General features: G+C 44.0%; 1 protein-coding gene across 13 annotated transcripts in view; it reads left to right on the forward strand.

Annotated features, from left to right (window-relative positions):
- Positions 1–24,834, forward strand: part of ATP9B (ATPase phospholipid transporting 9B (putative)) — a 249,096-nt gene that overhangs the window by 60,369 nt on the left and 163,893 nt on the right. For 8 of the 13 annotated variants that reach the window (XM_053206081.1, XM_053206082.1, XM_053206079.1 and 5 more), the window contains 2 exons: positions 14,022–14,073; positions 22,986–23,068. In XM_053206081.1, coding sequence (XP_053062056.1) covers positions 14,022–14,073; positions 22,986–23,068 — 135 coding nt within the window. Of the gene's footprint in view, positions 1–3,549; positions 3,609–14,021; positions 14,074–18,086; positions 18,286–22,985; positions 23,069–24,834 lie in introns of those variants that run through there. The other 5 variants (XM_027069210.2, XM_027069213.2, XM_027069214.2 and 2 more) reach the window with 2 other exon arrangements.

Here is a 24,834-nt window from a genome sequence, read left to right on the forward strand (position 1 = left end):
AAAGTTTAAGAGTAAAAATTGGTTACCTTCCGCAAGATGCTCACTAACCCTTACCCCCAAACAGCAGGATTTCCTTTTTTTTCTTTAATTTCCTAGGCTGTAGTCAATACAGTTCCTATGTGGATGTATTTTATCTCCTGGGCTTTAGGTAAGGTTCCTGCGGCTAGGGTGTGGCCCATTTTGTTCCCACCTGTGTCCCCATTTTGTCCCCAGCCTGTGTCTCGGGAAGGATAGCTCCTGCCCTTGCACATCCGGGTCCTCCGTGCCCGTGCCCCACCCACCTTCAGCGGGAGTCCCGGGGGCCCCCCAGCCTGAGCAGAGCCCTGGCTTGTGTGCTCTGGGACTGGCTTCACGGGGCCTTCATCCACATTTCCCTCACTGACCGAGGACAGCCTCCGATGGCGCCGTCGCCCTTTGTCACCTTGGGACTCTGTACATCGGTGCCTCAGGCTTCCACCTGCCGATGCCCCCAGCTGAGCCTTCTTGATTCCCCTGAGAAGAGCCTGGCTCTTCCCTGGGGCGCCTCTCCCTCTGCAGTCCCTGTCACGTGGTGGTGGTTTTTCAACCCGGGGCCTGGAGGCCACTTGTCCTGGAGCGAGCCGGGCACCCTTTCTGTCTTTCTAGCTTCCTCCCTTTTACACCTGAGTCCAGCTGTTTGTCAGCTGCCGATTCCGTGGCCTTAACGCTTTTGCACTGTTCGTGGCCCCTGTAATGTTCCAGTTGATGAAGTCTGATTCACCAGTTTTTTCTTTTATGGTTGTGCTTTTGGTGCCCTAAGAACTCTTGGCCTAACTCAAGTTCACAGAGATTTTCTGTTAAGTTTCTCCTGTGTTTCTTCTTCTAGAGGGATTTGCACTATATGTATCTATTTTGAGTAAACCTTTGTACTGGTACCAGTAAGGGCTGTTTTTGTATGTGGATCTCCAGATGTTTCCCGCACCGTTGATTGAAAAGGTGATCTTTGTCTCACTGCAGTGCCGTATACTTTGGTCAGAAATCAGTTGTCTTTTATGTGTGGCTTTATTTCTGGACTCTCTCTCTTCCACTCCACCCATCTGTTGGTCTGTTTTTATGCTAACATCATTCTTTTTTGATTACTGTTTCTTGAGAATAATTCTTGAAGTCAGGTAGTGTTTTCCTTTCAACTTTGTTTTTTTGTTTTCAGAGTTGTTTGTCTAGTGTAGGTCCCGTGGATTTCGATATGACTTTTAGAATCAGCTTGTCAATTTCTGTAAAATACTCAAATCAAAAATCCCTGCTGGGATTTTGATTGGGATTGCATTGAGTCTAAAGATAAATTTAAGGGAGAATTAATATCTTATTAATACTAAAGCTCCAGCTGTTCTTGACGAAGGCTGTGAGTTCATGGGACTGAGGCTATGCAGGAAGTACAGACAGCCCCCTGCACACGGATGAAAATTCCTAGAGAACCAAGAGCTACTGAACAGTTTGACCAATTCTTTACGTTTAGAAATGTGCACTTGGAGGCAGATTGCTGTACCGATTTGACACGATAGCCTTGTCGTGTTTTTGTTCATACTGTCGTATTATTAACACAAGAATTTCTGCACTGCATTTTACCGTCACCTGTTTTCTTTAAACATGTACTTGCAAGGAAACTCCATAGAAATGAATGAAAATCACTGCACAATACCTAAAAATTAAAGGCTATTAAATATAAACTGTGTCTGTGATGTGACAGAATGGTACCTCTTCCTCAGAAATGTAAGACCATGATTGCGGAGTCAGAAAAGGATATATTTTCTGTTTCAAAATATTTAAAAATTATTTACTACATTTATTCCATCTTATGAATATGGCTGTTTCTTTCTCTGCTTTCTAAATGGGTCTATTACAGAGAATATAGAAAAGCAGAAGGAACAGTGGAATGGATAGTAGGAGAGAAAATAAAATTAAGTGATAAGACAGGAATTCTTTTGAATAATACTCAGTAATAACGAGATCAGTATGGTACGTTTACTGCCTGGTGCTTAGCTGTAGAAAACATAACAGTGGGAGTACAGACAAGAAGCTTGAAGGGGCCAAATGAAAAAGTAACTAAAATAGACATTCTTCTGTAAGTATACTTTCTGACTATCAGTAGATGTACTTACCAGTTATGAAGGTATCTGGAGATTTGTTTCACAGTAACGCTAAAGAACATTGGTACTCTATTTTATTATTTTTTTTAATAAAAGATGCCAGAATCGTCTTTTGTTTTTTAATGTTTATTTAGTTTTGAGAGACTACATGTGCAAGTGGGGGATGGACAGAGAGAGAGAGAGAATCCCAAACAGGCTCCACGCTGTCGGCACAGAGCTCGACACGGGGCTTGAGTTCACGAACCGTGAGATCATGACCTGAACTGAAATCAGATACTCAACCATCTGAGCCGCCCAGGCACCCCCAAACATTGCTGTTTTATAATATGAATAAAATATAGCTTCCCCCAATAGTTCCATTCCTTATGTGCTTACTGTATAATTGAGGAATGTAGAAAAATAAAATACAAAACTTCTGGATATCCTCAAAACATATCTTTAGGAACAGTTGTGGTACTCTTGAAACTGAGCTGCTTTAAGAAGTAATTAGGAAATAAGTTTGTACTAAGTTGAACGTGGTCGAAAAGTCAGTAGTATGACTGGTAATGTTAGTTTTTGATAATGTGATGTGGGCTTACCTCCTGTCCCGTTAGCTTTCAGAATAAATTGAATGTAAAGACAGGCCTTTCCCCATGTTAAAAACGGTGGTCACGAAAAGGTAAAAATAGATCCACAAGGCTGTTGCTAGTTCTAAAAGGGAGATTGACAGAGGGAGGGGGAGGTGGAGGAGGGAGGACAGGAGGGAAGGGGAAGGGTTCGGAGTCCCAGGGAGAGAGAGAACTTGAGTAAGTTTCGTTACTTATGTAGAAAGGGTGTCTCAAATTGTGTATTCAACATTTCATCTACTCTGCGTGATGTTAACTTTGTCTTAGAGGCTTATATGTTAAGTTTTATAGGTGCTTATTGCAGACTGGATATGATACAAATAATCTAAGAATTTACACACTGTATCACGTGGATGAATCACTGTTTGTAATAAAGCTGTCGACTGTATCGGTATCAGTTATCAGTTCTGAAATGTCGGTGATTTTATACATCGTTTTCTTTACTTCTGTCAGTTCTGTGTCCATCAGTGCCATTTACAATGTTAATACAAGGATACATCTTCCTGTTATTCACTCATTAAGTCATCTTGAGTGCTATTCTGATGGTCAGTACTGGACCCAGACCTGAAATAATGGTGGATTTGGGAAGAACATTCCGGTTGGAGCCCTCTCCCGTACCCCATGTCTTTTACTGGGGACAGTTACCTGTTCGTATTTGGGAGCTAAGAGAAGTTCATTTTTGGTGACTGTGTAATCAATTTATTTTGAAAGTATAAGTACAGATAAATTTCTAGTGTTTTTCCACCCCAAAAGTTATTTCTGGAGTATTATTTGCTAATTGAAATTTTAACTTGGTGTGCTGTTGTTTCCTTGAGTTGATTATACTTCTTCTTTTCTTTAAGGTAAAGTGCAAGTTAAGAGTTCAGACATACAAGTTGGAGACCTCATCATAGTGGAAAAGGTTGATGCATTTTTAATATATTTTAGACGTGTGTATGCCGGTGATTAACATTTAGCCTGATTGCAGTAACTTTGAATCTAAAAGAAATTGTATGAGACAGTTATTTTAAGTCTTAACATCTTTTGTAAGATAGGATATATATGAAGAAGAATCTAGTTTGTTTTTGCTTTAGTACATTACATTGTGTGCAAGTGAAATCATATTTTGTCTAAAAACAAGACCTGTGTTAACTGCTTAATATTGTATTACTAGAATTATTTCATTTGATGAAAAAACTGTATTAGTTAGAACGTATTTATAATAGAATATGTTTCGTTTTCTAAAACTTCCTATTATAGATAGATATATTACACATAAGAATTGGATATTCTTATGGTTTAGAATTTACCTTAAAGAAGGGAGGGTCAATGGAAGTCAGAGAATATTGGGAAGAAACGGCTCAGGTCTGTGGAGGCGGAAGCTGCTCAGAAAGCCTGTCAGTGTCAGTGGTGGAAGCTGCCAGCAGCCTGGGGTGAGCAGGCTGACTGCCTGTGGGGGGGGGGGGGTGCTTCTGCCCACATCCCTGAGTAATGGCCACTGAGCAGGTAGCCTCTTTGTTTTTTTCAAAGGCTCTAGGACAACTTTTATTTTATTTTATTTTTAAAAAAATTTTTAATGATTTTTGAGAGAGAGACAGAGACAGAGTATGAACAGGGGAGGGGCAGAGAGGAGACAGAATCCGAAGCGGGCTCCAGGCTCCGAGCTTGTCAGCACAGAGCCCGACTCGGGGCTCGAACTCACGAACGGCGAGATCGTGACCTGAGCCGAAGTCAGAAGCTCAACTGGTTGAGCCACCCGGGCGCCCTTAGAACAACTTTTAAAAAGTGTCGCAGGAAGAGTTGTAATAAGGCCTCTTACAAGAGTAGTCTGAGCCCTCGGTGCCAGCTGGCACCCGGGCCACGCACCCAGCCTGAGCCATGTTGTGGAGGGGGTTAGTGCCAGAAGGCCTTGCTCCTCAAGACCAGCGTGGGCTTTCTCTTGCTGCTTTCATCTCTACATCGGCCATGTTTTTAGGTCTGCTTGTTTGATTTTACAAAAAGGATTAAAATTGAACATACTGATGTGCAACTCGTGTGCGTGGCGTTTGGTCATATGGACGTTGTAAGTCACTAGCTTTGATCCGCGGTTAGATTTTCAGATGGTGTCTTTGTTCTCCTCTTACAAAGCGCTGTGTGAATATCCTCATACACACACCTCTTCGCGCTTCTGTAGGGTAAATGCTGATGACAGATGACTGAGCCAAATGAGAGTCCGCTGCCAGTGTCCAATACCTCACCCTTTCTGTGGTCAGGCACCTGGGTCCTCGCTCCGGGTCCCTCTCAGGGCTGTAGTCAGCCAGGTGGCCATCGCCTCCAGCTCGTGGAGGCTTGTTGGCAGGTTCAGGGCCTTGGTTCCATGAGCTTTTGGCCGGAAGGAGGCCGCCTTCGTTCCCGGCCACAAGGTGGGAAGGCTGGGGGTCCTCCACAGGGCAGCTCCCGGTGGCCCGTCGGGACAGAAGTGGGTAGCCAGCCCCATGGATTGCGGGCTGGGACCTGTGCCGGCAGTGACACCCATCGCGTCTTGTTTCCTTCTCAAGAGGCTGCGTGGTGTTGATGGTGGTGTTTAAGGAGCAGAGAGAGTCTCTGTGGATCGGGGAGCACCGCTTGGCCTTGTCATTGTACCATCTCTCATTTCCTTTGCTCTCTTGTTATTCACGTTTTCCTTCCCTCTCCTGCCAGAGTTGGTGGACTCTTGTGCTCTCCAGTGCTCCCATTTTTACTGAGTAGCGTGAGTCCTTCTTGGCCACGTTGTGTGTGCTCATCTCTTCTGTCCTGTAGATGGATGTGAAGGTGGACGTCGAGATCAATGTGGGGGCGTTCCCCTTGGGCCTCTCTCTGGCCTCCCAGGTGCATTCTCCATCTGTGAGAGACGGATGAGGGACATGGGCCTTTGTTGACATCCAGGAAAAGGTTTTACGGTAACGGGGTAGCTGCCCATCTTCTGTTTTGTCACTGCAGTGTTCCACGGGTAGAGCAGTGTGGGTGGCACTCCCAACACTAGATTGGTATTATTACACAAGCACGTGTACGGCCCCTTCTCTACCCTGATGTTGAGAGATTCGGTAGCAGAGCTACAGGAAGAACTTCTAAAATATTTTCACTAATCTTCAGGAAATGTTATACACTAAAAAATAGGGGTGACACCTGTACCTGATTTAGTTTTTTTACATTGCCAGTTTTACACCTACTTTCACATAAAAATTTTCCACATATTTTAGTTACTTAAAAAACTTGAATATTTAGAATCTTGAGACATAATTTCTGGTAATTGCTATGAAGTGATAAGTTTTTAGTAGTGAATTTATATTTGTTAAACCAACTTTGTGGCTTTTTTAGGGATAAAAGTTTTTGTCTTACTGACTGACTAACCGTCATAAGGAAATGGCAGTGATATGGTAGCAAATGGTTTTGTCTTTTTACTTTTAATTTAAGGATCCTGGAAATACTTGTCACTAACCAGAAAGTTAGTTCTCTGTTATTTGACCACATTGCTACTTAGAAATCAATCCTTGGATACTTCCTTGGTGGATGTTATGTTGGAGGGTAGCTCTTCTAATTCTGTATCCTGATGTGGAATTACACTTCGTATATGGATAGTCATTGTGTAGATATTTGAGGCACGCTGATCGAGTTTGGCCCGGTGCTGCCGATGCTGGGAGTCGTGCAACTCACGGGAGAGCAGCAGCTGGGCACAGTGGGCAAGGGGAGATGTGGGCTTCGACGCCAGATGGATCTGGGTGTAAACTCCCAGTTCTCCAGCCTCAACCCCTCCCAGGAGCAGCATCTCTTTGATGCGCATTTGGAAAGTGGTAGGCTAGATCCATTCAGAGTCAGGGTCGGGTTATGCACGCAGGGCAGAGAAAGAAAATCCGAAGGTTGTCTCCTGGCTGAACAAGGAACCAACCCTCCTAAGAAGTATCTAAAATTTTAGACAGACATGTCAATTTAAATATGAATACTTGAGGAATGTGTCAGGCAGGTAACTGTTTGTAACAAGAGACTTTGAAAAGTTGAAGGTTGTCCAGGTTGTTGTCCAGGTCCTAACACCCGACTCTGAAGTCCAAGTGTTTGAGAAGGATCCAGAGGACACAAGCAGGATTGAAGTTGACACTGTTGTTGAGTCCTTCTTCTGCTCAACCAAAATGAGCAAGAAAAGAATATCTTCTTTTTTTTCACAGCTGAATTGAAAGACAGTTTCTTTATCCTATTTTTTTAAGATAATGCAATTTAATAAATATTTTCAACAATTTTACCAAGTATTACAATGTATATTTTAATACCCAGAACAGACACGACAAAAACTATGCAGAGAGAGACAGTCTGAGATGCTGTAAATAAACTGAGATGGGCTTCTGAACAGGTTTCAGGTAACACACCAGAAGGCAAGAAATTAGAAACGGAGGAGTGAATACCAGGGGAAACCTGACAACAGAAAACAGATCAGAAAATGCAGACTTCTGTAATGTGTCAGTAATTTATGTTCATTGTGAACCGTCTAAATATACCAATCCAGAGACAGGCAGAGTGGATGAAGAAAGGAGGCCCAGCCATGCGCCTCTCACAAGGAATTCAAATCCAGTGACACGGGTAGGATAAAAGGAGGTAAAAGAATGGAATAGGTACACATCGCATAAAATTAATCGGAAGTAGGAGGGGCTGAGTTAATATCCAGTGAAGGATAGCTCAGAGCAAAGAAAATTATTAGAGATGGAGAGACCTCACATAATATTAACAGAGTTATCCACCAGGAAGACGAGACGGTCCTGAAGTTGTACTCACCAGACAACAGAACCACAGAATACACAAATCAAAAATTGTTGGACCTGAACAAAGGAAAAAGATCCACAGTTCTGAGTGAGAACTTCAGCCCCACCCTCTGAGCATCAGACAGAAGTGGTGGGCCAAGCATCGGCACTGACAGAGAAGATCCCCACTGAGTCCGCCAGCGAGATCTGACAAATGCAGGCCACTCTACCCGACAGTAGGAAGACACACATTTATTTCAAGTCGCACCAAGTTTCAACATGCACCAGTTAAAGCAGATCCATAAAAGAAACCTCAAGAAAATGAAAAGAATTTGAAATCATACAGCGTGTTGTTTCATCATGGTAGAGTCAAATCAGAAATTAACAACAGAAAGACAACAGGAGAACTCTAAAATAGGTGAAAAGTAAACAGTGTACTTTAAGTATGGAATCTAGGAAACAAAATGCAACTGTGTGAAAGTGGAATTTCAACATTCAAAATACGTGGTACGCACGTGCGGCGGTGCTGAGTGGGAATTTTGTAGTCGTCAACACCTACGTTAGAAGGACGTCAAAGTCTCAAGTTAATGGTCTAAGTCCCTGGCTCAGGAGACTAGAAGAGCAGAATTAAAGCAATGTATGCGGAAGGAAGTAAATATAAGAGCAGGTCAGTGAAACAAGACAGTAAGTCAGTGAAAGCAAAAGCTGGTTCTTCTAGACAAATTAATAAAACCGATAAACCTCTCCCAGGAGTGATAAAAATGAAGAGCAGTGACACAAGTCACCATTCTCCGTAGTGACACAGGGGAGGACATTACTGCTGATCCCAGGCCATCGAAAGGAGAATCACGGATTCCCACCGAGAGCTGTACGCTCCCTAGCACACCAGCTTCGACAAAAGGGACCACTTCTTCCGAAACCACAAACCATCAAAACAGTCAAAATGGAACAGGTAATGTGGTGGTTCTACAAACAGTAAGGAAGTGGAGTTAGTAATTTCAAATCTCTGAGAAAGGGGTGGCTGGCTGGTCCAGTTGGAAGTGTGTGTGACTCTTGATCTTGGGGGTGTAAAGATTACATAAATAAAATTAAAACAAATAAAAATGACGTTACCATCGGTGTTTCAGTGACTGCGATGGGGACTGCGATGGGGATGAGAGGAAATTGCTTTGAGGCTGGCACCGATGAATAAAAAATGCATGTCATACCTGTGATAAACCGCAGTTGTTAAAAAACATAAAATCTCTGAGAAGGAAGTATCTAAGTCCAGATGTTTCCACTGAAGAACTCCTTGAAACCTTTAAAGAAGACTTTGCATCATTTTTGCACGGTAGTTTCCAGAAAATAGTGGAGGATGGATGGAGCATTAGGAGTCCAGTGTTATGCTCATACCAACACAAGACAGTACAGAAAAGAAAACTACAAATAATGTGCATATACACACAGACATCCTTAGGAAAACAGTTGCCGATGGATATCAGCAGTATAGAGAAAAACGGCACATCAGGACAGAGTGGACGTTATTCCGAGTATCTAAGGCTGGTTCAGTGTTCTAAAAGCACCAGATGTAGTCTACCCTGTTAACAAACTAAAAAAAAAAAAAAAAAAAAAAATTAGTTGATGTAGGAAAAACATTTGGGTAAATCCAACACACAGTCATAATAAAAACTCTCCACAGCCTGGATTAAACAGTTAATTAAACAGCACCTATAAATATGTACAGCCAAGATCACACTTAATGGTGAAAGTCTGAATGCCTCTCCTTTCAGATTGGGACTAAGTCCAGGATGTTTGCTCTTACCACTGTTTTTTTTTAAATTTTTAAAAATTTTTTTTTTTTTTTTAATTTCTTGAGAGAGAGGGGGAGAGAGAGAGAGAGAGAGAGAGAGAGAGAGAGAGAGAGACACACAGTGTGAGTCGGGGAGGGGCAGAGAGAGAGAGGGAGACACAGAATCCAGAGCAGGCTCCAGGCTCCAGGCTCCGAGCTGTCAGCATAGAACCCAATGCGGGCTTGAACTCACAAACTGCAAGACCATGACCTGAGCCGAAGTCAGACACTTAACTGACTGAGCCACCCAGACACCCATGCTCCTACCAGTCTTAACTCGACTAACATTTCTAGCCACGTAGAATAAGGCAGGTAAAGCAAATGAAAGGAATTCAGGTTGGAGAGGAAGAAATAAAAATGTCTCTATTTGCAGATGACATGATTGTGTGTGTGGACAATCCCAACAAATCTATGAAAACCTCCTGGAACTAATGATAATGAGTAGATTTAGCAAAGTGGCTGATTATAAGATCACCACTCAAATACCAATCCCATTTCCAACATGTGGAAACAAATTAAAAATAAAGTCGCTTTATAATAAATCACTACTATGAAAACTAAATCTTAGGTATGGCTGAAAATGACAATGTGTTCATGAAAGTAATCAAAGATACTGTGGATTTGGATTGGAATATTCCAGTTTTCCTCAAATTGAATATAGGTTTAATATAATTTCCATTAAAATCTCAGCAAGATTTTGTTTTTTTGTGTTCATTTTTTACATACACAATAAGCTTATTGTAAAAGCCATTTGTGAAGGCTGAGATAGCAAAGTAATGCTGGTGAGGAGAATAACGCGAGAAGGGTGACATCCTGGTGTTGAGGCGCATGACCGAGCCCAGCGTGTAAGAAAGGGAGAAATCGAGATCGGTGGAACATTCTGGAGAACCCAGAAATAGATACACCCAAAATGCTCAAGTGAGTTTTGACAAAGTGCAAAAGCAATTAAAATGGAGAAAGGTTGGCCTTTCAACCAATGAGCTGGAACTAGTGGACGTCCAGGGTTTAAAGAAACGAACCCAATCTGAATGTTACACATTATAGAGGTATTAAATCAAAATGGATCATGACTTTAAGTGAAAAATGTGTAAGTGTGAAACTTCGGAAGAAAAACATCGGAGAGAATACTCCAAATCTAGGGTAGGACACTGGTGTTTAGACTTGATGCCAAAAGCATGATGCGGAGAAGAAAAATAACGGTAAGTTGCATCTCATTAAGATAAAGCGTTTGTGCTTGTGAAAGAACATGTGACTACGATGAAAACAGGCTAAAAGGCCCAGAAGGAGACGTCTGTAAACCACATGGCTGATAGATTTGTGTATCTAGAGTATGTGAAAACCCAGCAGTACGAAGAATCAAGTGAGAAAGCGAACCGAAGACGGAGGAGATGTGTCTCCAAGAAGATTATAGCTGGAGAGTGAGCAGGAGAGGGTACCCAGCGTCATCAGTAATCTGTGAATGCAAGTGACAGCACCGTGACGTCTCCGTGCACACACAGCACAGCGGCTACAATGAAAACTGGTAACAACACCAGGTGCTAGCAACGATGTGAAGAAAGGCCACTCATACATTTCTAGTGGGAACATCAAATGTTACACTTACCCTAGAAAATCAATAGACAGTCTCTTAAAAAATTTAATATGCAACTGTGGTATGGCCCAGCAGTTGAACTCTTGGACCTCTTATCACAGAGAAATGTTAATTTGAATTGGCACAAAAGGCCATCCATGAATGTTTATGCCTGTATTATTCATAATTGCCAAAAATCACAAACCAGATATCCTGAATGGGTGATGGTCGGAGGAACAGTTGTACATTGTACCAGGGTCTATGATGTTAAGAAAACACGGGTCTCTGCTCCTGTGTTGCTCATAGTCTTGAAGGGAGGGAAAAATAAAAAGTATCCATGATTGTTTAACACTCTTTATGAGTGCTTCACAGAAAATAAAACAGGGTAAGGGACTAAAGAGTAATGGCCTGAAGTGAAATTAAGGGAAAAAATTCCATTACAATAGCATTAAAAAGAATAAAATACTTACAAATAAAATTATTGTTAAGAATCAACTTAGCAGGGGCACCTGGTGGAGTGGGATGGGGGATATATTTGGGTGGGTGCTTTTTTGGTCCGGTACTGCCTGTGAGATTCTTCCATTTTGTTGTGTGTCCATGGTTTGCTCTTCTCGTTGTTACGCAGTGTGCCCTTTGTCCGTCCTACCGTTGGTGCATATCTGGGCAGCTTTTAGTTTTGCCTGTTAGAAGTGATAATTGTGCACACAGTGCTACTGTATATATGCCTAAGGAGTGGGATTGCAGGGCATGGGGGATACATATACTCCACTTTAGTGGATACTGGAAATGACCTTGCAAGGCAGTGTACCACGTTCTCCTCTAGTGGGCAGTGCAGTGCGTAAGAGTTCCGGATGCTTCACGTGTTTGTCAACACTTGGCATTGTCGACCCTGTGCATTTTGCATTTCCAGTATGTGTGTGGTAGTGGTGGTTTTAACATGCATTTCCTTGAAGAGTAACAAAATTGCACACCTTTTCATATGCCTTTGGATACCTTTCTTGTTTGGGAAGAGCCTATTGAAATCATTTGCTATTTTTCTTCCAAGTTATCTCTTCTTTTCTTATCAGGTTTTAGGCCTTTAGGTATTCCGGTTGGGGGGGTCTCTTATTAGTGATAATGTTGCAAATAATATTTTCCTCCCTGGTGTGCTTTGTTAAACAGATATTCTTAATTTTGATGAAGTCTATTTTATTAATCTTCTCATTTATAGTTAATTGGGTTTTTGTTTGGTTGGTTGGTTTTTAAAATTTTTGATTGTGAGGAGGAGTCTTGTTAGGTTTGGTAGGGACCCTACCAAAAAATTGTCAAAATATTCTGTATTTTAGGAGCTTTATCGCTTTGACTTTGACATTTAGAAACTCATTCGGGATAGATTCAGATTCACTCGGGATAGATTTTTATGTTTTGACTCTTACAGAAATTTGGTATTCTTTCCCGTCATCTTCTGTAGATATCTGTTTCTCAACACTTTTCCTTATTGGTCTGCAGTGGCACCTTTTCTCGTTAACCTGGTGTTCATGAACATGTGGGCCAGCCTTCTGTTGTCTCTGCGTGTACATCAGTAGAACTGTCTGTCGAGGTGGAAAACCGTTTTGTCGTAATTGTTCTAGTCTGATACTTTAGTTTTATTATACTGTAGACTCAGCCTCCTTGTTTCTCACATTTGTCTTGTTCATTCTCGGCCTTTGCATTTCCCGGTAAATACTGGGAATACCTGTCAGTTCCTCCCAAAAACCGTGTTAAGATTTTCATTGGGTTTGCGTTAGATCGGTTGATGGGCACCTGACATCTTTGTGTTCTGATTTTGGTACAGGATGTGTTCTGTGTTACGTAGGTTTTGTTTAGCTTCTCTCAGTAACGTTTGATAGTTTTTTCGTTTACAGAACTTGACTTGCTCTGCATCTTTTATTAGTTAATAGTCTAACGTTCGCTTTTCTTTTTACTGAAATGCACATATTTAAAAAAAACTTTATTGCTGATCATTACATATATATGTATATACATATATATGTATATATGTGTGTGTGTGTGTGTGTGTGTATATATATATATATATATATATATATATATATATACTTGTTTTCTGTGTCATTAATTTTTGCTTTGTATTTGCTTACATCCTTGTACCTCGTTTGGGGCTCATTGGCTTTCGTCACCCTGCTTTCAAGTGGATATTCAGATTCTATTTTTAGCTTCCCTTCTCCATTGTGTGCATTTAACTGTATACATTTTCCTCTTAACGTTTCCCTTTGGCATTGGGAGCACGGTTCCATACGCTCTGCTGTGTTGCATTTTTATCGTTCAGCTAAAAATATCTTCTGACTTCCATCGTGATTTCCTTTTTGACCTAAGACTTCTTTAGATCTCAGTACTTGACAGCTTTATCCCACAGCGCGGTGTTCTCAGCCTAACAACTTCTGTTTGTTTGTATTGCTTGCTCGCTTTGCTTGTATTGCTTGCTTCCTCTACTTTATCAGGTCTCAAAAAATATAAGTACTTTAGGATGTTACGTGAAATGTTCTTTACTATATATTTTTCTTAGTTTGATACAGCTTTCCCAATTGATAGAATGATTAGCAATGATTAAATAAATGTATTAATAGCAAATTCTTGTAAAAGTTTTTATATGCTATATAGTACTTTTGAGATTTTGTCCTTTTCTGCTTTATAAAAGAATCTCTCTCAAATTTGTGGGGGTTTCGTTTGTTTGCTCAGTAGTACATTTATTCATTTATAATATGTAGTAAATAGTTTATTTATGGTATTTTCTGTTTTGGGTTAGGCCTTGGAACCCTACCCTCCCTTCCCAGGGTTTTTTAGTCTAATAGGGAGGACATAACTTTTTCTAGGGCAGAAACTTCTGTCTTGTATGCACAAGTTCAGATAAGAAAGAGGCCAAAGAAAAGGCAATATGTAACGCTTTTCAGAAATGGAGTAGGTTTCAGGTCTTCACAAATGCTATTTTCATGGTTTGTTAACAGGGAAAAATGGTAAAAAGTCTAACTAAAAAATGAATTTGAATATCAATTATACAAATTGTTATACAAATCATTAATGTTAATTGCTTCAGTATAAATTTTATTATAACATATTTTTAGATAGTTTCTGCTAGCTATTTCTACTTTGTAATGGAACGGTGTTACTTTATAAACTTGCATATGTATAATTAGTATTTTATATTACTCTCTGCAGAATCAAAGAATTCCATCGGACATGGTATTTCTGAGGACGTCAGAAAAAGCAGGTATTTCTATGTGTATTTAAATTGCTGATCATTTAGTATTTTAGGAGTTTGATTTTCATTTTGAAAGATAAAAATTTATTCTTACAGAAAAGTTTTCTTTGAATGGTAATACATTAAATTCATTAATTCTAAATCGCATTTAACTGCTGATATTTCAAATGATCTTTACTAGTTATGTTTATTAACAAAAGATAATCCTATCACAACCTTTATATCAAATGAGTGTTTTCATTCACACTTGTATTGATATGTAAGTAATTAAATAATGTTGCTTGAAATCTGATTGCCGTTCTGTATTTGCAGTGTTGTTAATTCAGCAAACACGTATTGACCACTGCCTGTGTGCCAGGCAGTACTTGTCACGTAGGATCCAAAGGGAGCAAGACTGTTTTGTTCCCTTCTAAGCAGTCGTGTGGATGGACATACCTTGCCAGTAGTACTGTGATTATATAGATAATATGGTTAGAAGATGTGTGGGGGGATCCTGAGAGGAAGCAGACCGTTGCTTAGGTCTGAAGCTTAGTTGAAGGCGCTTCACAGGGTAAATGATTATTTCTGTGACTGAGCTTTCCCCAGTCAGAAGCAGGTGGAAAAGGGCTAAGGAGATGGCAGCCTCATGCGGTCGAGGGGGAAACCTGTATGCTGGGAATCAGGAGACCTGAAGCCTGGTCTGCTCCGGCCAGTTCTGAATCACGCGCGCCAGCCACGTGGCCACACACCGTTTCATCGTATCTAAAACGATGGGAGCCCTCTCAAGTAATGCCCAAGTTCCTTCTGTCTCACATTTCTGACTTTGTTGAATAAATGAACAGTATTTTTTTAGGAAGCTCAGCATATGTATTATTTGTAGTGTGAAACCTAGAAAGGACAAAGTTAAATTTTAGAGTTGTTAATTTAGTTGTTCTTTTTCTTTTCTTTTTTTTCCTTTTCTTTCTAAGTAATCTCTATATCAAACGGGGGGCTCGAACTTACATTCCTGAGATGGAGTTGGCATGCTCCACCCACTGAGCCATGCCCCAGCAACTTTCTTTTAAGTTTATTTACTTAAGTAATTTCTGCAGCCAGCGTGGGGCTTGAACTCAGCGACCCTGAGATCAAGAGTCGCACGCTGAGCCAGCCAGGTGCTAGAGTTGTTAGCTTAGGGTTTTCTTCATATGTAAACAGCATTTTTTTAAAGGGACATTTTAAGTCCTGAGAAAGAAAATGTTTTCTCACCCACTGGAGTTACGGTTATTTACGTTGTAACGCGAGGCTGCGGTTGACGCCAGAGTGCGGCTGCTTCTCCTGGGCACGTACACTTGATACGTTTACCTTATTGTGTGTTCCTTCCTGCGGTCTGGTTCTTCCCGCCAGCGGACCGGGGAGCGGCTCTTCTGTCCGTTTCCCTGTCTTCGCAGAAATACAGCCAGGCCCCTTTCCTGCCCAGTCCGATGGGGCTGTGCCCTGATGTCTGGCCGAAGGAGGACGGCTGGCAGCCACGTGTGCTGCTTCCAGGCCTGGCCTCAACCTCCTTTGTAGCCTTGGACCCTTGTCTTCCCAGTGCCGGCTCCGTCGCCGTGGCCGGGGTCGTCTCGGGAGCTGCGTGTTGAAGCCACCAGCCGGGGTTCACGGAGGCCTGCGGGATTGAGCCCCCTCCCCTCCCCTGACCAAGTGACTTGGAGAGAGCGAGCTGTTTGAGTGCCCCAGCTGCAAGGTTTACCTTTTACGGTAGCCTGTGTCCCCTTAACTCCTGCAGACGGGGCAGGCGGGTGACGGCTCTGCCCATGCCTTTGCTTCTTGATCGTGTCACCGGGCGTGAGGTTACGGCCTTTCTGGGTTTCCTGGGCACGTGTGCAGCTCCGCACGGGCTGCTGGCTTCTAGACTCCCAGGAATGTGATGGGAATTTTCAGAGCCTCCTTCAGGTCATCTGATTTTCCCAGTTTTCTTTCAATTTTCTGGTTAGCTTAGTGTTTACCAGTTTTGTCACCACCCGAGGGAGCCGTGACGTCAGACACCTGCCGCTGACGGGTTTTGACCCACAGCCCAGGGAAAGTGCTGTCGTCAGTGAATGGGCTCCGGGTCGGGTCACATCGAGGCGAGCCCTGCTTGTCAGGTGATGACAGTTCGCAGGGCGTGGGTTCGAAGGGCCCCAGCTGTGATTGGTCCCCGTCAGAGGCTGCCCGTTTTCTCAGCTACCGTGGAGCCGTGGGGTGGAGGGGGGAGGGTTTGGAAATGGGAGAAATCACGACACTCCCCAGCTGACTCTCGGCTCAGTTTAGCCGTGTTTCTGAAACAGATGCACCTGGGACTGTCGCAAGTCTTTGATCATTCCCCAGAGTTCTGAAAGGGTTGCCTTTCACAGTTTTTACTGATGTTCTCATTGTAGTTATGGAGAAATGGATTTTCGGACATTCTTACACTGCCATCCCTGTTTACATCATCTACTTACTTATGGTTTGTCTTTGTTTCTAAATGTATTTAATATAATGAATAGCAGAAACATTTGTGCCTGAGAGATGCTTTTTTTTTTTTCTTCAATTTTTTCTTTTAACGTTTATTCAAGTCTGAGAGATGTTTGAGCTGTCAGCACAGAGCCCGACCCGGGGTTCGAACCCACAAACTGCAAGATCGTGACCTGAGCCGAAGTTGGACGCTTAACCGACTGAGCCACCCAGGCGACCCTGAGAGATGCTTTTATACTAATTACCCTTTGAATGTTTGTGGTGGAAATAATATATGAGAGTAAGAATGTTAACCTAGGGGCTCCTGGGTGGCTCAGTTGGGTCGGGGTCCGACTCTTGGTTTCGGTTCAGGTCGTGATCTCATGGTTGTGGGATCAAGCCCTGCCTCTGGGCTCTGTGCTGACAGTGTGGAGCCTGCTTGGGGTTCTGTGTCTCCCTCTCTCTCTGCTTCTCCCCTGTTAGCACACGCGCTCTTGCAGTCTCTCTCTCAAAATAAATAAACAAAACAAAACAAAAGAATACTGTCCTAAATATGGAAATGGTGTTTAGATAAATAACTTAAGAGAAATAGATTATACAGTTTGTGTTGGGAGATAAAAGGTGAAGAAAAGCCAGCACTTTGAAGCTAGAAGATAATGAGAAACGTTCATTTTTCAGAGGAGGAATCTGAGGGCCTTGTTGATGATCACGTGACTAACAGCATTTTTAGAAGTGCTTCAGCCTCTGAATGATGTTTTCACTGTATCATTGTTTAGGCAGCAGAACATAGGTAGAATATTAGAGCATTAGGCAAAATGAGATACTCTTTATTAGCTTTGGATGAAGAACATTGTATCTAGATTGATGATGTTTTAATTTTTTTTTTTTAACGTTTATTCATTTTTGAAAGAGAGAGAGCATGAGCAGGGGAGGGCTAGAAAGAGAGGGAGACCCAGAATCCGAAGCAGGTTCCAGGCTCCGAGCCGTCAGCACAGAGCCTGACGTGGGGCGCGAACCCATGAACCGTGAGATCATGACCTGAGCTGAAGTCGGACGCTGACTGAACCACCCGGGCGCCCCAGGATTGATGATGTTTTAAAAACATTTTCTTTGCTTCTACTTTTCCGTTGCATTTCGTGTTGTAGGGACAATTGCCCACTGTGGTGTAATGGTACTTCATATTGTGGAGGTCCTGGATGTCTTTGAGAATCTTAGGAATTAATCAACTCGTTCCCCAGAAAAATGGACACAATTAATATGCATTATGCTAAATTCTTTATTGTTTCACATATTCCTGGAAGGTTATTAATGAATCTGAGTTAGGACCTTACTGTAGTCTGTTTAAGCATACGGTTCTGTTATATTCCTTAGTTTTATTATTTTTCCTATCACACAAATTGTTAAAACCATCGCTAACTATAGATAATGCAGATATTAAAATGTCAGGTTGTTATTTCTTGCTATTTTTCTTCTTTTTGTAAAATGGACCCAGGAGCTTCCCAGCTGGATAAAATGTGTGTCGTAATATTGCTTTAAATTCTTAGAATTTCTTGGGAAGCTCTGTTTCTATGACTTTAAGTAATTACTTTAAGTTTTTGTAATCATCTCATTTTTGAAAGTACACCTATTCAGAATTTTTTGTGTATCTACTGACGCCATTGATACTATTTTATTACTTTGCAGTGTCAGTTCAGAAGAATCTGATAGTAGGTTGTCTGTTATAATAAAAACCTTCCAGCCCTAGCCTGTGGACAAGTCTTCGGTCTCCATGGTGTGTCCGGGCTTGGCCAGGTAAAGCTTGTGTTTGTCAGCACAGCTCAGGGGGCCTGTCTGTGGTGTAGTGACCAGGGACTAACACTGGACGGTCCCTGGGCTGCCGGCTTGATTGTTTAGAATGCAGATGAAGCTGTTGATGGATCTGGGGACTGATGGCTTAAGTCCCAATTAGTCAGTTGCTTCATCACTTTCTTAATTCAGATCAAATATCTCCTGAATGCACACAATTCTTTTAGTGGTATTAAGAGAAATTAATGCTTTGGAACTAATTTTCATCAATCTCTTATAAATGCCAATATCTTTTTCACTTGTCTCCTAAGTGATGACATTATAGTTTAAGTGTTTGGGACATATTTCAATAGCTCAGCTGTCACCTGTTAGTGGGCCAGGGGTAGGTAAATGACACTGTGCTCGTCCACATTCTCTCTTGGTGCTATTCATCTTCCCACTGGCTTAAAAATTTCATGCAGAGTCATTAAGTCCCATAAATGATTTAGAAATTAAGTTTAATGGCAAACGATCTGGTATTACATATGCAGAGTCAATATCTATTTTTCTTTTGTTGGGCATATACTGTACCCGTCTCTGAGAGCTATTGGATTCGCGAGCTGTTGCAGGCAATCTACTAATATTACAGGATAACTTATCACGGTCTATGACAGACTCCTGTGCTCTGTCTCCTCGTGTCCCAGCGGTTACTTTATCACTACTCGATGCAGCTCTCCTGTGTGACACATGGCCCAGTTGATCTTCATTTGATTGTCATTAAACCTGTCCTTTCCTGTCAGCTCTTGTCAATTAATACAAAATAAAATCAAGTATTCATAAGAAGTCTGTAACAGGATACGAGCAGGCCAATTTAATAATTCATTTTTGCCGAGCGTTCACTGGCATCCATCGTAGCCACTGCTTGCTGTTAAACATGATTAGATAGAGTTCGTGCGAGACACGTCAAGTCGGCCGTACTTCTGATTTTGCTACAGTTCGGTCTCTCTTTTTAAATCATCTCCGTTACCGCAAGGTTAGTAACGTTAACTGTACTCGAAGGTTAGTAAGATGTCTATTGTCTCTAAATTTTTAAAGCAGGATATAATTATTTAATATGAAGCATATCCCTTTTTCTTTAAAGAAAGGCAGCTCTGTTTCTTCCGGTGTTTAATAAGTTCATAGAGGTCTAGGTGTTGGTCTCGCTATTTTAGAACCACAGAATATTTGAACTTTAAGAAACTAGTGAGTTTCCCTTCTTACTATTTTATATGTTAGAAGTCACACCTAGAGCAGGGCTGTCGGCACGGACGTCTCACGGCACGTGTCAGACAGAACCTAGAGTCCGGTCCCCGCGCAGCTAAATTTATAGCAGGACACACGCATGCACCCGCACGTATATAATCGCACGTACATTTAAGTTTTGGAAAACTGTCTAACTGTAAAGTAAGACCCACTGCAGATTTCCTTGTGCTCGTTTTAGTTGAAATCAGTTCGTACAAAATACTCTCCTTGTGGTAGGTCGTGTGACAGGTAACGCGTAACAATTTGTTTATGTAAAGTGCACGCGATCAGACAAAGGTCTCTTCCAGGAGTCCCCACTTGATACGATGGGTGACTCGGAGAGCGTCTCGCAGCTGTCAGTCTTACCGGGCCTCGGGAGAGTGACTCCGCCTCTGGGGACCCCCTCTGGTCCCGTGGGCAGCACTGATGCCCGTGGCGGAGAGTAGCTAAAAGGACTGCAGGCGTCACTGCTGAAGGGTTTCCGTGGGGCACACCGCAGACACCGAACGGACTCGTCGGGAGTGCCCCGGCTGGCGGAGGAGAGCAGTGAGAGGGCAGGGAGGTGCTCGTGGTGGCAGAGCGCATCTCCTCCGGGGGCCCGCGGGGCGGTGGGGCTGGCGCACGTCCCGCGGGAGACGTCCTGGACCGAGCTCCGTGAAGACACACTCTTACCTTTCTGCCTTAACCAGTACCCCAAACTTGAGGCGTAGTAGGCTAAATCCGGAGTTCCTGCCGTCTGCCACTCACCGACAGGCTTTCCTAGACTTGCCCCTAAGTTTTACGAGACGGCCGTAAGGAACATGTGACTTCTCCCACCGTGCAGGAGAAAGCCTTCGTGAGATGGGGTCGCCGCACGGGCAGCGTTGGTGAGTGAGACGCAGAGCTGGCGCTCAGCCCAAGGCCTGCTCTTCCAGCTGAGGTGAGCCCGGCCCGGGATCGGGAGCCTGCTGGGGCGCTGCCGCCGTCTGGGGCCACATCTGCCTTCATACAGGCTGCTGAGCCCATTCCTGCCTCAGGTCACTGTGCCAGTGGCATCCCCCTTCCCCGCCCGGTTCTGAAAACAAGCAGCATCTCCGGAAGTTCCCAGGTATCCTCAGGGGGCAGAGTCACCCCTGGTCGAAAGGACTAGAGACTTATTTTTCACCAAAGAGAATGCCTGAGATAATCTCAGTGTTCAGTTATGTGTCTTTCGAGAGCAGTCGTTCTCCTGTTCCTCAGAGACCTTTCTCAGGAAGAACAGATTGATTCTGTGGAATCTGGCTCCATGGGGAAGCGGCTTCTACTCCATGCCAGCGCAGCCTGGAATCCGGGGACTGGCTTCGTCTCCCCGCCACCGCCAGCCTAAGGCCAGGGCACCGCCCTGCGAGGGGGCTGCACTAATGGCTCACTTCCCCTGGCCCCGTGGATGGGCCCTCCCTCTGCTGGCCAGCTCCCACTCTGAGGCAAGAGCTCTGCTCGCTTTTGACGAGCTGGGAGTAACAGGGCCCCAGCTATTACCCCCACCGGCTAGCTTGTGGGGCAGAAAGTAACGTGCCTGGAGAAGGTACCACAACCCCTCCAACCCCAGCACCCACGTACAAGCTGCTGTCCCATTGGCATTTCCCGTGCCTGGGGCGAGAGATCTCTGCAGCTTTCCCTGTGGTGCTGATTAGGAACAGACCTTCTGGGAGTTCGTGCCGAAGGGTCATGTTGACAACAATGGAGAGCTTGGTGGCCAGTTTTCAGAGGGAGGGTCCCTGATATACACCACCAAGGGACACAGAGCCCAGCGAGAAATTTCACCGCCGGAACCAGGGAAAGAGCCAGGAAGAGTCCCACGGGGTCGCGCTCGTCACTGCATGTGTGTGCTGGGCTGCTCTGCTCGGGCGTGGTCAGAGTGGGGCATTCTGGAAAAACTTCTGCAGGACGCACACCCATCAGCAGTCAGAGCCTTGCCTGGTTCAGGGGCCCTAAGCACAGTCTTCCGGGTGTGCTGCTCACTCTGGTGTGGCTCCTGCGAAGCCAAGCTTAGAAGCACAATCGCAAGCCTCCCCATTAGTCTAGAAGAACGTCCGTATGCCAAACCCATGGCTGTGGCCCCAGGAGTGGACAGAGAGAACCTCAAGCTGCTGGTCTGTCCCTGACTGAACATGGGGCAGAATCACGAACGAACTTCTGAACTGGGGGAGTGGCCTCCCAGCCCCATGCATCCAGTGGTAAAGGGTAAAAATCCGACCACGTGAATTCGGATACCACCTTTAAGCCAACAGGAAGTTTATGTGGGGCCAGGAGTAGCCCTTAGAAAGCCAGGAATAAAAATCCTGTCAGGGACATCGGGAGTGTCCCTGCTACAGGGGAAGTGGACTTCACAGAATTAGGTCAGCCAAGTCACTAAAAATACACAACGTGCCTAACCAACCACCAGCACCCAAATAAAACATTTGATGTTTGCATAACACGGTTCAGACTGCTGACTGATCAGCCGTGGTGAATTTTATGTGCTAGTACGACACAGGGTTAGAGTCGGATGACCTCGTGGTGGCATTGTGCCCTTCCCACGCTGACCTCGGGGCGCTGCAACTCAAGGCTTGCGGCAGCGGCACGTTACCTGCCTCCTGTCTGATGGGAGCTCACATATCAGGCACTTCGTAGACGGTCAGTAATATTAGTGACCTCCTTTTTCGAGAAGAAAGAAGTAAGTGACTTGGTGTTATGCATACATGCCTCCATATATTTTTTGAGGGGTGGGTGCAGAACAGTTTCTAATCAGGAGAATGGACGCCATATTTCCTTCTTCCTTAATTTGGAGTATTCTGTTAGTGCCTCCCCATAACCATCTTTAGAAGGTGTTTTCTAAATGAGCCAGGCCCTAAAGAAGTGTACTTGCGTTACATTTTTTTTTAGAGTTTATTTATTTTGTGGGGCGCCTGGGTCGCTCAGTCGGTTGAGCGTCCCACTTCAGCTCAGGTCATGATCTCACACTCCATGAGTTCGAGCCCCTCATCGGGCTCTGTGCTGACAGCTCAGAGCCTGGAGCCTGCTTCAGATTCTGTCTCTTCCCCTCTCTCTGCCCCTCCCCTGCTCATTTTCTGTCTCTCTCGGTCTCGAAAATAAATAAAAACATTAAAAAAAATTTTTTTTAAGTTTATTTATTTTGAGAGACAGCAGAGGAGGGGTGGGGGGGGTAGAGAGGGAGGGGGGGGAGAGAGAGAGAGAGAGAGAGAGAGAGAATGAGAATGAGAATCTCAAGCAGGCTCCATGCTGTCAGCACAGAGCCTGACAAGGGGGTCGATGTCAGATCTCACAAACCACAAGATCATGACCCGAGCTGAAACCAAGGGTGGGACGCTTAACCGACTGAGCCACCCAGACACCCCGTAGTGTACTTGTATTAAATCCTATGTCCCCGGGTTCGTCTCCCTGGCACTTTATCCCAGTCTGTATCCCTCCTTCTCCCCACCCCACAGTGGTCTCTTTTATTGCGGTCCTTTGGCCCCCCGAGGTTCAGGAGGATCCCAGTCATGGCAGAAAAGACCGTTACATTCCGCGAGTGAGTATACCTGCTTTGTTAAGCTGACTGTTCTGGGTGCGTGAAGCATGTTGTGACGGGTCTTCTTTCCGGTAACTGTATATCGTAGCCACTTGGCATGCCCGCCGGATCCCTCTCCCTCGGTGACTTTTGCAGAAGCCCTTCCATCTGATTTCTAGAATAGGACGTTGGGTTGCTCCAGATGACGAAGTGTGGGTTTTGTGTTAAGGACTTTGAGTCTGGCTTCCTTATCAACCTGGACCGTGTGTGTCTCCCAGAGCTTCTTTTATTCCTTCTGATTTGGCTTCTGTGCTTCTCTAATTCCTCGTCTGTAAACCTGCTAAGGTCAGTAGGAGCACTGCTTTCTGTTCAGGGAGTACTGAATACACCTGTAGGGGCAGCATCGCGTGGAAACCTGTGTTGAGGAAAAGCACAGCTGTACCTGTGACTTATGGTACAAGTTGGTGGCGCTGCTTTGTCACCCTATCAGCAGTTCTTAGTGAATAGTTCCAGACGTTTCCTGTAAAATCATCATCAGGTCTTTATTTGCATTTTATCAGTTAATCTGTTCTTCTTAACATAACGTTATTCACAACCTCCCATCACTATTCAGTTTTATTTTTGTTTTAATTATAAGCATCTATAGTGTATTTTAACCATTTTAAATTATTTTAACAACTTAACTGTTAAATAGCCATGTCATTTGAGCTGCTTTACGGATAAGTGATCTTTAACGGGTCTGTTAGATGTCAGAAAACTCAGCTGTTGTCATCTGGTTCTGCCGTCTGAGTCTAAGCAGCTTCGGGACGCTTAAAGTTATGCCATCCATACTAGTAAAGTAGTTCAAGATACTGTGGAAACCTTTTATTTAATGTTTCTGTTTTGCCGTGGTCTCTCCTGGATAAAAGGGGAAAGGCGGTGAGATGGGTTATTGATGAAGTTGGCTGCTGAGGTGGAGAGGAAGTGCCCTGGCCAGCACCCGCCACAGCGAGCTCTGGAGGCAGCGTGCATGCAGAGCACGCGGGTGCCGGGCCGCATCCGTCCGTAGTGCCGTCGGTGAAGTCTGTGGGTGCGGGGAAGCCCTGAGAGTCAGGGGAACGGGGCCCTGAACCTACGTATGAGGAAGGTATAACTGGAAGGAGTCTCCCTCTGTAGGTGCTCAAATGTAAACTTAAACGTGGCTTCTGCAGTTCTGGTTACTTGCTGTTCTGGTTACTCGCAGGGTTTCTTTACTGCAAAGATCGAATGTTTGTAGGGTCAGGGCCACTTTCTACCACCTACCCCGCCTCGCCCCTGTGCAGTTGAAAACCCATGTATAACTTTGGACTCCCCCGCACTTAACTACCAGTAGCCCGCTGTTGGCGGGAACCCTTACCAATAACATAAAGTGCACACATTTTGCATGTATTGTATACTGTGTTCTTAAAGTAAAGCAGGCTGGAGGAAAAACATTATTAAGAAAATCATAAGGAGGGGCGCCTGGGTGGCTCAGTCGGTTAAGCATCTGACTTCGGCTCAGGTCGTGATCTCGCAGTCCGTGGGTTCGAGCCCCGCGTCGGGCTCTGTGCCGACAGCTCGGAGCCCGGAGCCTGCTTGGGATTCTGTGGCTCCCTCTCTGTCTCTCTTCCCCTCCCAACTCGTGCTCTGCCTCTCCCTCTCTCTCAGAAACAAACAAACATTAAAAAAAATTTCTGGAAGTAAAAAGAAAGAAAATTATAAGGAAAAGAAAATGCACTTCTAGTACTATATTGTACTGTACTTATTTTCAAACAATCCTTGTACAAGTG

This window comes from Acinonyx jubatus, chromosome D3 (genome assembly GCF_027475565.1).
Source record: "Acinonyx jubatus isolate Ajub_Pintada_27869175 chromosome D3, VMU_Ajub_asm_v1.0, whole genome shotgun sequence".
Taxonomy (NCBI): Eukaryota; Metazoa; Chordata; class Mammalia; order Carnivora; family Felidae; genus Acinonyx; species Acinonyx jubatus.